Source organism: Copadichromis virginalis, linkage group LG13, assembly GCF_057382275.1.
Source record: "Copadichromis virginalis isolate Kocher_CV1m ecotype Utaka linkage group LG13, C_Virginalis_male_GT1.1, whole genome shotgun sequence".
Taxonomy (NCBI): Eukaryota; Metazoa; Chordata; class Actinopteri; order Cichliformes; family Cichlidae; genus Copadichromis; species Copadichromis virginalis.
This window is the reverse complement of record NC_140630.1, coordinates 25,535,772-25,548,349: the sequence shown is the minus strand read 5'-3', so window position 1 is coordinate 25,548,349 and position 12,578 is coordinate 25,535,772. Positions and strand designations below refer to the sequence as shown.

Sequence of the window (12,578 nt, the reverse complement as noted above, 5' to 3'; positions counted from 1 at the left end):
GAGAAACGGCATTAAAGCAGCCAGTCTGTGCAGAGCTGCATTTCAACAGTTATGTGCATTTCCAAAACTCAGAATAGCCAATTCTTTTTCTTCTTTTCCTTTTCACAGTAATTGCTCCAAACACAAATCTGCATATGAATAGACGATTCCTGTTGCTTTGCATGCAGCTGAACAGCCCGTGTGCACAGAAAGAGACTACGCTCACTGAAGAGCAAACCACTGACTATCATGTGATGACAATGTAGCTTTTTATCATCTTTTTTAGTGACAGCTATACTGGAAACCTCAAAGACTTTAACATTGTCCCCTGAGACTAACTAAGCAGAGTAAGCCAGTGGGTTTTTAGTATTGTTTTCATGGGGACTCAACAAGTGTGCTTAAGGACACTAAAGGGTCCTGTGGCAAACCTTTATGGCATTGTACAGAAAATCAGCAAACTCATCTGCATATGCATGCACACTGATTCTCACAATCAATGCACTCACCATCTTGTGTACAGGCCCCCAAAAGGTTAATGATGTTCTTATGTTTGCCGATCATCTTCATCATCTCCATCTCTGACACCAGGTCAGACAGGTCTTTCTCGGTGGCGTCATCTAACAGCAGAAGAAGTCACATATTAAAGGTTGCCAAGAGAAGGTCTGAAAAACACACACCCCATGTTCCAAACGCCCCTTTAACCCTTTGGCTCAGGACTAAGGAGCTGTCCCTTTAGACAGCACCCTGTTTTTTAGGTGCGTCTGATTAAGTGCGGATGACAGACAATGTCGGCTCGAGTTACAGCAGCGAGGGAAGCTCCCCACAATGACTACAGAGGCATCCTTTCAGCACCAGGGCAAGGGAGGAGAAGGAATTAAAGACGTTCAATCTGGATTCATTATCTGCTGCACAGGCTCCTTTTGTCATGGAACTGATTGAGCAAGTGGAGATATCCCAATAGCCAGACTGGCATTGCCTGCATTCCACTGCACCATTACCGTATCTGGAGTCGTTTTAAAAAAGCAGACGTATACTGTCGAGGTCGGCTCAATAGCCTGCTGCCATGTCTGATCTCACCGTACCCCGCAACCTCAAACCAACCCAGTGCCCCCTCCTCCTGTTTTCATTAATCTCAGCAGTGCTGCTAGTGTGACTTACTTCTTTGTGTGGGTGCTGACTGAGCTCCAGCCAGCTGCTGCTCTGGGGTCAGGTATGTAACCGCACCCTAACCCTTACCTTCCCAACCTGCATCCCTCTAGCTGTCACTCAGCAACCACCAATAAGGAATAATAACGACAGCCCCAGGCTCCACCACGCACCTTTAGTGAACCCTCACTGGAACATAAATCACCTGTAAAATGTTCTCACCTTGCTCAGAAGACACAATGAAGTAAGTGTACATCTTATCCCCGCGGTCTGACACACAACGCTACTGAGACTCACTTACCTTTCAGCATCTTGACTGCAACAGTTACAGCCTCCTTGGGTTTGTCCTTATCGATGCCCAGGGCCTCTGCCATTACGACTTGGCCAAAACAACCCTCACCAAGGGGTTTGCCCAGGGTCAACCTGCAGCCACAGAAGGAGAAGCAAGAAGGAAAAATAGACAGGAAGCTGATTAGCTGCAGAAAGGGAGACAAATGCATGAGGCTGATTTGTGTGCACTGACTCACCCACAGTGCTGCAGTAAACAGGTTAGAGTGTGGGAGAGAGCATTAATGAAACCTGGCACAGAACCAGCTTGTCAACCTCACCCTATCGGTTTTGGGGGTTTTTTCTCTAGACTGCTACGTTTAAATCAGATTGTGTCTGTGTGAGTGTTTTATTGGCACAGCGACCGCAGCCTCTGCCAGGGCAGTAGGTAGGAAGGCAGACGTGGCTACGATAATCGTCTGATAAAGTCAGGGAGAGCACTAATTTCTAAACTGTTTACCCTCTCTTGGCATGTTTCAATATACACTCTTCTCAAGTCATTACACAGAGCCTACTTTAGCCTTAAAACATTGGCCTCAGAAGGATGGAATTCTTCCTTTAGTTTGCCTTACAGGTGCATGTTTCAAAATCTGGTGTTAAATTTAACGTCCAAACTCTATTACACTGATTTATCAATCAGGGGGAGAAATTCTTACACAGGCTCTTTCATAACTTTGCATCAGAGCTGCAGCACCAATCAGACCACTGAGCTGGTAGTGTAGCCTCCTGTCTGTTATTTGATTGACAGTAGAGGCCCTTACCTTAAGGCTCAGTGTACAGGCTATGTAAATATTCAAACTGGGACATGAAAAAAGCCTGTGGCCCTTATGTAGTAACACAATCCTCTGTCTGTCCACACTCAATGACAACCAGTCTGTCTTTCCAGCCACACATAATCAATGTTATTTTTCCTGCACACAAACTGCAAACGTTAGCATTCCTAAGCCTTCTGCAAGCCCAACGTGATCCCTCGGGCGGTAGGATGGCAAGCAAGGAATAAAGACTCAAACAGAGGCATGCATTTATTCAACCCAGACAAAACAACTATGGTTGCTTCATCTAAAGGGGGTCTAAGTGTTAAAAAAAGCAAACCTCAGCAGAATGCCATTCAGCAGCACACACTCACAAAGTCTAATATGATATCAGAAATGTTTTTCCCCCACTGATGACTGGTGCTAAAAATTTTTATTTATGATCCAAGTTCTGTTTTTTTAACAACTCATTTTAACAAAAGACAGGCCTCCTTTCAGACTAACAGCTTTGGATTTTCATTTTTCATTTCAAAACGCAAGGCCTCAAGACAGCTTTAAACTGCTCTAACCTTTGCTGTCCTTTTAAATCCACCCTAAAGCTTATCACTGGCTGTAGTTACTGTGACTAACCGAAACCTCAGCGGTGCTAATTCCTCTGGTATGAAACCGAGCAAACACTCCTAGCCCAAACATGCAGATGAAAGCTGTGAATGCTAACCACTAATTAGCACATCTTCGCTCCTTCCCAACAGAAGCATGTGTGTGTGTCACTACGGGTGAGCGAGAGTGTGACGTAGCAGTCGTTGTAATGATGAGGCGGTGTGCAGCGTGCCAAGTTCAGGTCATTTTACTAAAGCACCAACAGATGAGCCAGCAGCCCTTTATCTCAGTTACCACAACTGTGCTTTAACAGTTAGTCATTAAAGTCTGCACTCTTCACCTATAAAAATGATTAATCTGATCATTTAGCAGGTGAGATCAAATCAGATAGAGGCTCAAAGACGGCCCCAAAAAAGTATTATGCATACCATCAAACAATTACTGCACACAGGCTCTGAATCCTTAGTGTTTTTCTGAATACCCCCTTTCAAAAGAAAGCAGGACTGGGTAGCAGATCAGCATTTTCAGGTGTTTTTTGGTTTATGCAGGAGCTGAATTTGATTTACATAATTGTCTATTTGGCATTTTGTAAAGTGGTGAGACATGCAAATAAGAACAGGGAGTTCTTATTTGCGTGACACGAGCCTAATCTCAAATTCTTTTCTGAGGGAAAAAATAATCAGTTATGGTTTTCCTTTCTTCAGGGTACAAAAACACCAGTAAGTAGGAAGGATAATGTCTGTGACAGGAAAAGGAAGAATATTTCTCACCTGTCTCTAGAAAACTCCCACCGCGGATCCTCAGGAAGGTCGTACTCTGGGATTGGCTCATCGTGTGCAGAGCTCCGCCGTGTCGTGATGCGCACCAGAGGCGTGCTAGAGTTCATGGAAGAACTCGAGTCTGCTGAGACCTGCAGGATGAAAGGGGATTGGCTGATCACCGCGGTCTGGATTCACAGATCAGTTAGAGCTCCGAGGCATCACTAGAGGAGTAATTGAGGCATGTACGACTGACTACTTTATTTACAAAATAACAACATTGCTGGGAACTCTGGCGCGTCAGCACAAGTAGTATATTTGGGAATTCCACATTTAAGGCTTTGGTATTACGATAAAGTCGTTCCCAGAGCCGGAGATTACATTTCAATGATGATTAATTGAGCAGCAACAGTAATTTTGATAAATATGTGTTAAATGCTCAGCTTCGCCACCGTCTCCAGGGCTCATCTCTCCTCCCTCCAGCCTAACCTTACCTTGACACAGGAATCAGTCTCTCTGCAGAATGTAATCCAACACTTTTTGTACCTTTTGGTTTTCCTTTGAGGGAAAACTGTGGCTCATACACAGGGTGAAAAAAAGAAAAACTGTGGCTGCAGTTTCAGGCAGCAGTGCTAACTTGTACAAAAATGCACGCCACCTAAATGAGATCTGGAAGTAGATTCTTTAAGATACCACATCAGTTGTAATCTTTGTGTTATTTACAAGTGTATCAACCATGTATGAAAGCCCTGAGAGGCATGTGAGAAAGAAACAAAACTGATTACTGCATTTTTTTATCTCAAGTCTTTGCGAGCTCTGTTGCTCTTTATACGACATGGCCTTACTTTGGTCTTTTAAAAGAAATGGTTATCATAAAAAAAACAAAAAAATAGCATGTTTTTTTGTTTGTTTGTTTAAATTGTGGCAACACCTTCATTAGGAGAGAAAACTATGTAGCTCAGATTGTGCCACAATGTTTTTTCCCCTCACCTCTCATTATTTGCTATGCAGCTTTTATTTTTTCAGCATTACTCTATATCAGGGGTTGTCAAAGGTACAGCTGACAAAAACGATCCCATTTGGCCCCTTGGACTAGAAGCGTGAAAACTGCAAAGAAAGGGTCCCAAATTTGGAGACTTTTTACTGCTTATTTATTTATTTTAGTGGAGAAGCATTGTGTGTTGCAAGGTTAAGTTTATGCAAGCCAGAGGTTGGAGTCCTCATTAGTTTTATGACGTTCTTACTAACAAAGAAATAACCCCTGGCCTGCTGGACCACACCAAGAAAGGTGATCAACGCAATGAGCCATGCTGACACATTTGCTTGACTTGCAGCATGAGTGTTTCTTTGTAATGCAGTAAAGTGACTGAATGTGGGGAAAAAAGTGCATTATTATAGTTCGATTTGTAAAAGAACCAGTAATTAAAAGTTTATTTAATAGATTATTATGCACTGGCTGTGCATATCCAACCCACTGGAGATTAAACTGGCCTGTAAGATAAGTTTGATACCCCCAGTTAAAACAACTATATCATCTAGACTGTCTGTTATTATGTTTTGTGTTTTCAGCATGTATGCAATGTGTGTTATTCTCCTCTAGAGGTGTAAGATGCCTTTAGAACTCTTTATCTACTTTCTGTTACCTGGCGGCGCAGGGGGATCTGCTTGGTCAGTTTGTGAACCGCTGGCTGGCCACCAAAGTCGGGCTTCTTTGCAGTGTTCCTCATGCGGCACACCACCACAATGCCCACCATGCAGGCAATGAGGAAGACGCCCGCGCAGTATATTGCGATCTCCACGTAGTCTGGGGAAATGGACTCAGGAGTTTTCTCAAGGGCTGAGGAAAACAGAGAAATGGCAGCGAGGGTGAGGTCAGGCGAAGAAGGTTAAAGGAACACTCTCTAGGATTGCTCACATACGTGCTCTCCATTTGCACAGACAAACACGGGTATCAGACAGACAAACACAGAGACAGATGCTCTGGAGGTGACTCATGTATAAATGTAATCACCATCAACGAACTATCTAAACAAAAATTATTTTGTTGCATATCCTCTCCTCTCTATTTTTCCCAGCATTCCTAGTTAAAAAACAAAAAAAGTCTAGAAACTCCGTACAGGGCTTAACAGTCTAAACAGACAATTAAATCTTGACTCAGCCAGTCCAACCAGGCCTGCATCTGTCTGCATTCTGTGCTAATGTTGGAGACACGCGAGCACAAACCCACACCCACAAACGGTGGAACAATGAACGCTTCACTTCAGATTGCAAAAGGGAAAGCGCTGTCCTATATGGTTGCGTATCGCCTGAACTTCCTGTCAGAAATGGTCTTAGTTTATATTTGAGTGTGTGTGTGTACACTATAGAAACAGACTGTTCCATAATGCATAGCCTCCAGACCACAAACAAGGCTTTTGTACAGTACAGCCAACCAAACTGCCTTTCAGCCAGCTGGAGGTGAAGCTACTGTACATGTAGGAACCTTTCTTCAGCCTACTTTGTATCTGCTGGTCCAAAAACCACAGCGCACACACACACACACACACACACACACACTCACACACAGAGGAGTTACAGCCTTAAAGGCGCCAGCCGTGCAGATAGAGCTCATTGAGTGTAATAAATATTGCATATTACTCCCAGAGGAAATAGCCTGCTTGTGATCATTATGCGGTATTGTTTACAGACAAAACCCAAACTATTATCTTGTTACAGCCTTAATGATGGTTTAATACTGGCTGTCTGTTGAGGGCTGCCGACAGCCAGCTACTCTCAGTCACATTTAATGCCCACTGTACTTTTTGAAAGGAACTTGAGCATCAATAATCACCCGTTTAGCCTGGAACTAACTCGTCGATGAGTTTTACGTTTCTCATCCTTTGGCATGTGTAATTACAGCCCGGACATTCAGCAATGGACAAAAATAGAGGATTAAAAAAAAAAGGATGTTGATAAATGACGACGCACACAAGCATAAGACATTCACTGTGCAGAAGTTGAAAGCTTTGGCTCTGATAATTGAGAAAGTCAAGCCAACGTGAAGCGAGTGTTGAGCTTTAACTTTCAACCTTTATTTCAGGGAGAAATAAGAGTTTTTAAAAGATTCCAATTATCAGAGCCAGAAGGGGGTAAAGTACAGCTTGAGGCATAAGGGGGAAAAAATGCTATTTTTGTGGCACTCAAAGACTTTCCCCGAGAAGCAGGAGACAAAGAAGAGCGACAGAAGAAAGGCAAACCTTCCCCACGTTTTGGAGTCTACAGGTACTTGAACTGTTGCTGGAGCACACCAAACCACCCTGTCATCTGCTGTGAGCATTCAGCAGCTCACCAGGCCATATCATATTATAGAATACAAGCTCTCCCTGCTTTTTGCAGTGCATTGCCTTGGATGATGGCCGCGCTGGCTCCTAGCCATAATCTGCTATTTGAGTTGTGTGAATTAGACTCCAGAGGGAGGATTTGCCTTCCAGAGAGATAATTGAAATGACACAATCCAATCATTTTTGGAGAAGAATGAGAGCGGGAAAAGAGAAACAGAAGACAGTACATGGGTGTATATACCTGGAAGCACCGTCAACCAAGCAGTGTGATAGGAGATCCCAATAGAATTACCCGCCAAGCACGTATACTCCCCAGCATCTTCAAATGTTACATTGGGCAAGTAGAGAACTTCTATCTCCTTATCTGTGGTGTTAACACCTGCAGTCTGGAAGAGGAGGAGGAAAAGAGGGAAGGTGAAAGTAGAAGAGTCAAAGAGAGAAATAAGGACGGAGAGAGAAAGAGAAAAAAATGAGACCCCACAGCACCAAAAGAGAAATCAGAGGAGCTGGATAGTATCCATCGTTGCAGTTCCATCTAGAGGAAAGGATGTTGGGAACACTCGGGGCTGGAGAGGACACAGATGGAACCCAATATGCCACCAAATACATGAGGAAAACAGAACAAGTGCACCAGAAACAAATACCCAAAAGGTTCCCATCACCCACAGAACCTGCTAAGAAAAGGCAAGTCTAAACCACACATTAGACACATGCACAACACAGAGCGAGCATGGAGAACACTGCAACACCATGCATCACCTTGACACAGCTCGCACAGAAAAAAGATGCTAGCTGTGTCAATTTTGATGTCTAGGTGTGCGGGCTCGTCCAGTGCTTCCATGGTCTCACCATTCCCAGGTAATGACGGGGGGTGGGGGAACAGCTATTACACAAGGGCGCAACATAAAGGGGGAAAACGGACTGTGATACCAGGACAACCAAGGGACCACCAGCAGGACCACCACAGCACAGCAAGTCAGGATCGAAGCCTATGAAACCACACCGGAAGGTAGGGAGGGAGTGTAGGTGAGTCAGGTCTCATAGGTTACCTGTGATGACAGTCAGCCAGCCCGACTGGCTGACCTCGCCTATATAATTGGAGGCTTTACAGATATATTCTCCAGCATCTTCTTCTGTCACGTTGGTGAGTGTGAGCACTTCCACGTCTGAGCTGTTAATGCCTGAACGCTGCAATCCACATACACACACATTCTTAGACACGCACATCAAATGAATGAGCAGAATTAGTCAAACATCACGACTACAGCTACTGCATATGGATCTGCAGGAGAGAGGAGAAAGCAGGAATCCCCACGGATAAAACCTGGCACTTCATCAGGAGAAAAACAGAGTTAGTTCCTTATATGACTGCTGACATTCACCTGGAGTCACTGGCAGAACGCCACAACGGAGGGAAGGATTTTTGTTTACGCAGAAATAAAATCTAAAAGGGGACGTGAGGCGACCTACCTTTAACACTCTGACATAGGGGTGTCCATCTATGCCGTAGCGGCTGCCGTTTTGAGTGATATGTTTTAGCCACTGGATGTGAGGTTGCGCATCACTGTAGACCTTGCAAACGAAACGGGCATCCTCTCCTACGTGGACAGTGGTGTTGGCCGGGAGGCCGGCCTGAAGAATAGGCCGATGAGGAGACCGCTCTGTTGAGAGAGAAGAAAATTAGAACATGTCTAAATGCCTGCCACTTCCCTTTAAGAGTCTCGTAGTTAAATCTGATGTTTAAGAATGTGAACGTTGATTTGTGCTTTATGCACTGCGAGTGTGAATGGTTTTTCCGAGCAGCCCAGGCAGGTATAATCATGGTGATCCCGATGTGTAAATCTAAGAAGCTCTTGAAAGCTACAAACAAAACAAAGAGGAGTATCTAGCTCTAGTAAACAGAAATCAGGTAGAGGAGGACTTTTATAAATCGAGGCGCACATTGGGGGTTAACCTAAACTATGTGCCCGTCTCGGAAAGCGGAATATCTTCATAGCGCCCTCACATCTCGACTTATCTGCATTCTTTTACAAGCAAACATTTGCCCAGAGCGAGACCTGTGGAACAATGCCCCCTTTCAAACACCACCGCTATGAAGAGCCCACCAACCCCCACACTGACAGCAACCACCCGCTGCCACTAAACTCTCACACACGCACAAAGTGACATCACCGAGCCGGGGGCGCCGCAGCGCCTTTCCAAAACAAAGCCTGAAGGTAACTGTAGTGAATACGTTTGTGCCCGTGTATGTATACGTGTCGGGGTTCGTCACGGGGGATGGTCAGAGCGTGGAGGCTGGGAATTAGAGAGAAAGAGGGGGAAAAAGGGGGGGGAATAATTAGCAGGGTGAAAGGAAGGAAAGACGAGGGATCGACAGATGGATAGTGCAGAACCTAAGAGGTAGAGACTTCTTCCATGTGTCTGCATTTGTCTCCACGCTCCACCTTTTTGACATCTGTCAGATCAGATCAATCCCACCCCTTATTCCTCCCTCCTCCCCTCTGCACATTCCTAGAGCACGTCTTGTTTATTGTCTCTCTTTATTTGCCCCCATTTTCTCTCCTCTCCCATACTTCACGAGCCTCCGCACCCTCTCGATCTTTACAAAACAGGGAGAGGTGATCGACTTGAATTTCGTGCTCTCTTTGTAAAACATACCGAACAGCATTTTATGAGGCAATTTTCTTTTTAAAGAACTTTAAAACCATTTCAAAATGTGAAACAATCACACGCAGAGGAACATGTTGGCAAGTCAAAGGACTTTTTCCTTTTTCTTTTTTTCTTTAAATGAACTTGAAACTTTATTATAGCTGTGCCAATTCTGGCTGGAGCATTTAGAGCTGCATAGCTGACTACTTAGACTAAATGACAGAATATGTGGTGGTGTGAGAAAAATAGGCCACGTAATGATTTGGGAGAAACCCGCAAACAATAAAAGGCTGTGGAGCTTTTCTTTCTTAAATTAGAAAAAGGAATATCACGTGTGTGTGTGTGTGTGTGTGTGTGTGTGTGTAAACGCTTAGATCTGATGTTGTGAGGACACAAGTCTGTTCATGTTGTCACATGGAGGAGATTTGGCTTTGGGAAGTTCCCATAGCATAAATCATAAAGATTTAGCATGAAAGGTCAGTTTAAGTTTAGAATAAGGTTAGGGTGAGAGTTAACGAGGTAGTAGTTATGGTCAAGTCTCCAGTAAATGAACACAAGGGATGGGAAAGTGTGTAACGCGTGGTTATGGGTCTAGAAGTTTCCCCATTGAACTTGTACAAGAACTTAAAGGAAGGAAGCAGAAGACATATTTGGAAAAAATTCCAGTAAGCAACAGAAAAATAGGCCAAAGTTAAGGTTTCTCTGTATCAAAACAAACGAAGAAGCAAACCCCGCATTAATTTTTTATGTGTTGTTGTTACCAGGGTCACAACAAGGAGATGGCATTCCATCGTTCAAGTCTGATGAACTTTGGGTGCTGGGTGGCTTGGCACACAGTGACCTGAAGGTCAGGGAGGGGCTTAGGAAAAACACAGCACAGCACAGGAGGACACAGGGCTACCCACAAAATGTCACATAGCCACCCCGATCTCTTTTAACTCCTCATTTCTCCACTTGCCATGGCTGTCACTTTGCAACCCTTTCTCCAAAGCCCAGCTTGAACCAGAGCAAACTGGCTGCTTTTGGTTTTAAATCAAATCAAATCAAATCACTTTTTATTGTCACATCACATGTGCAGGCACACTGGCACAGCACATGCTGATCATGCAGGTCATTTGGACAAAAAAATTTTTTTAAAAAAAAGACAGATAAGAGCAGCATTTTCTGTCCCTGCTTCCCTTCCTTTTCTCTCTTTCTCCCCCTCTCTCCATTCTGTCCAACCAGCTATAATGGAGTAAAATGAAGCAAGAGGTTGCAGGGGGCAGTGGCTGTGGAGCCAGACATGGAGGGGGTTTACTGCTCTGCAATAAAACAGAACAAAAACAGAAATATGCAGTCTGAAGGAGAGCTTGAGCTAAGTGCAGAGCGAAGCAGAGCAGGGGGCCTTAGTTGGGGAGCATTTGCGCCCGTGTGTCGACCTCCACATGTTTGTGTGCCTGTATGTTCACTTTTGTGCTAAAACCCTCAGGTATTTGATCTAAATCTGATACAGTGAAAATAATACTCATCATTACCATGGAGGCACTAATAAAAAGAGCGTGCAATTACACCATGACTGCTAAAGATTAGTGACAGAGCTAGAACCATAAACTACAAATGCATGAGTGTAGCACCCTAAATTTTCTTCAGTGAAACAAGCAGCTGCAGCTTCATGTCTATTCTGATTATTTGTGGTTTACTGACTAGGCTGTAGAAGAATTACTATGTCAGATAAGTTATGATGCGCAGCAAAGGCCAAAGGAGAACTGGTTCAAATCCAATTTAAGATCAAAGTTGGTGTGTGCGCTTGCACAAGCACACAGGCTTACATTATCTACTATCTTTATCCCACTCCCCTTGTTGTCCGCACAATCGATTTTGCAAACTGAGCAGAAAAACAGTCTTTGCTGTCTTACTCCAAAGGTCAGAAAAGGGGGTTGACTGAGGTGGATCTGAACCCTGTGATACTGCTCAGCCAGCATTCTGTTGTCTCAGAGTCTAGATGATAAAATCATTCACAAATCTTTTTACTGACTTGTAAGTTGTACTAAATGACAAGAATTTGACATTTCATGACATCATCAGGGGCCAATTTGTAAGAAACATGAGTAGGTTCAACATTTTTTTCTTGCAATTTGCATTAAACTATCCTTTAAATAGACACTAAACATTTGTTTTAGCTCGTTGGGACTGACATATCAAGACAAATTACAAAAACAACCTATTTTATTTTATCTGGACAGCATCAAATCACAACAGCAGTTGTGGCAAGACACTAAATTCCCTACAATACAGGGGAAACCCCAATTACAACACAAGTACAACCTGAACTTTATCTGAATTTATAACCAGGAAATTAGACTTCATATTTTTAAGATATTCCTGCAGTTTAACTAAGTGGTGTGTGTCATCTCGCTTCACCTAGACACAAAGATGGGTATCGTCTGCACAGAAATGAAAATGTATGCTATGCTATCAAACGATGCTGCCTTAGGGAAGCATGTATAATGTAAACAGAACTGGTCCTAGTACAGAACCCTGTGGAACTCCATAATTAACCTTAGTGTTTGAAGAGGGCTCTCCAGTTACATGAACAAACTGGATTTTATTAGACATGATTTAAACCACTGCAGCGCAGTACAAAATACTGTGGTGAACAGTATCAAACTCTGCACTGAGGTATAGCAAGACAAGCACAGAGATGAGTCCACTGTCAGAGGCCATAAGAAGATCATTTGTAACCTTCACTAAAGCTGTTTCTGTGCTGTGATGGGCTCTGAAACCTGACTAAAACACTTCAAATAAGCCTTTCCTCTGCAGAAAATCAATTAGCTGTTTCACAACTGCTCTTTCAAGATTCTTCAGAATCAAGAAAGAATTATCAAAGCAGCTGTATGCAATGATATGTCTGTGAGAGGGTTATGAGTATTTTTTTTAAATTATTTGTAAAGAAATTCATGAAGTAACTACTAGTTAACGTAAAAGGAACAGAGCTCCGACTGTCAGTCTGGCTACAGTGCTGAAGTCTGATTGTTTTCTTCAATCACTGCTGAATAGTGAGACAACCA

General features: G+C 43.5%; 1 protein-coding gene across 7 annotated transcripts in view; it reads right to left on the bottom strand.

Moving 5' to 3' along the window:
• The window catches only part of fgfr2 (fibroblast growth factor receptor 2), a 38,125-nt gene that overhangs the window by 8,669 nt on the left and 16,878 nt on the right, over positions 1-12,578 (bottom strand). For 4 of the 7 annotated variants that reach the window (XM_085478208.1, XM_085478210.1, XM_085478214.1 and 1 more), the window contains 6 exons: positions 8,353-8,543; positions 7,124-7,268; positions 5,200-5,399; positions 3,575-3,714; positions 1,427-1,548; positions 486-596 (listed from right to left, as the gene is read on the bottom strand). In XM_085478208.1, the coding sequence (XP_085334334.1) occupies positions 486-596; positions 1,427-1,548; positions 3,575-3,714; positions 5,200-5,399; positions 7,124-7,268; positions 8,353-8,543 (909 nt within the window). Of the gene's footprint in view, positions 1-485; positions 597-1,426; positions 1,549-3,574; positions 3,715-5,199; positions 5,400-7,123; positions 7,269-7,931; positions 8,071-8,352; positions 8,544-12,578 lie in introns of all 7 variants that reach the window. The other 3 variants (XM_085478212.1, XM_085478213.1, XM_085478211.1) reach the window with 3 other exon arrangements.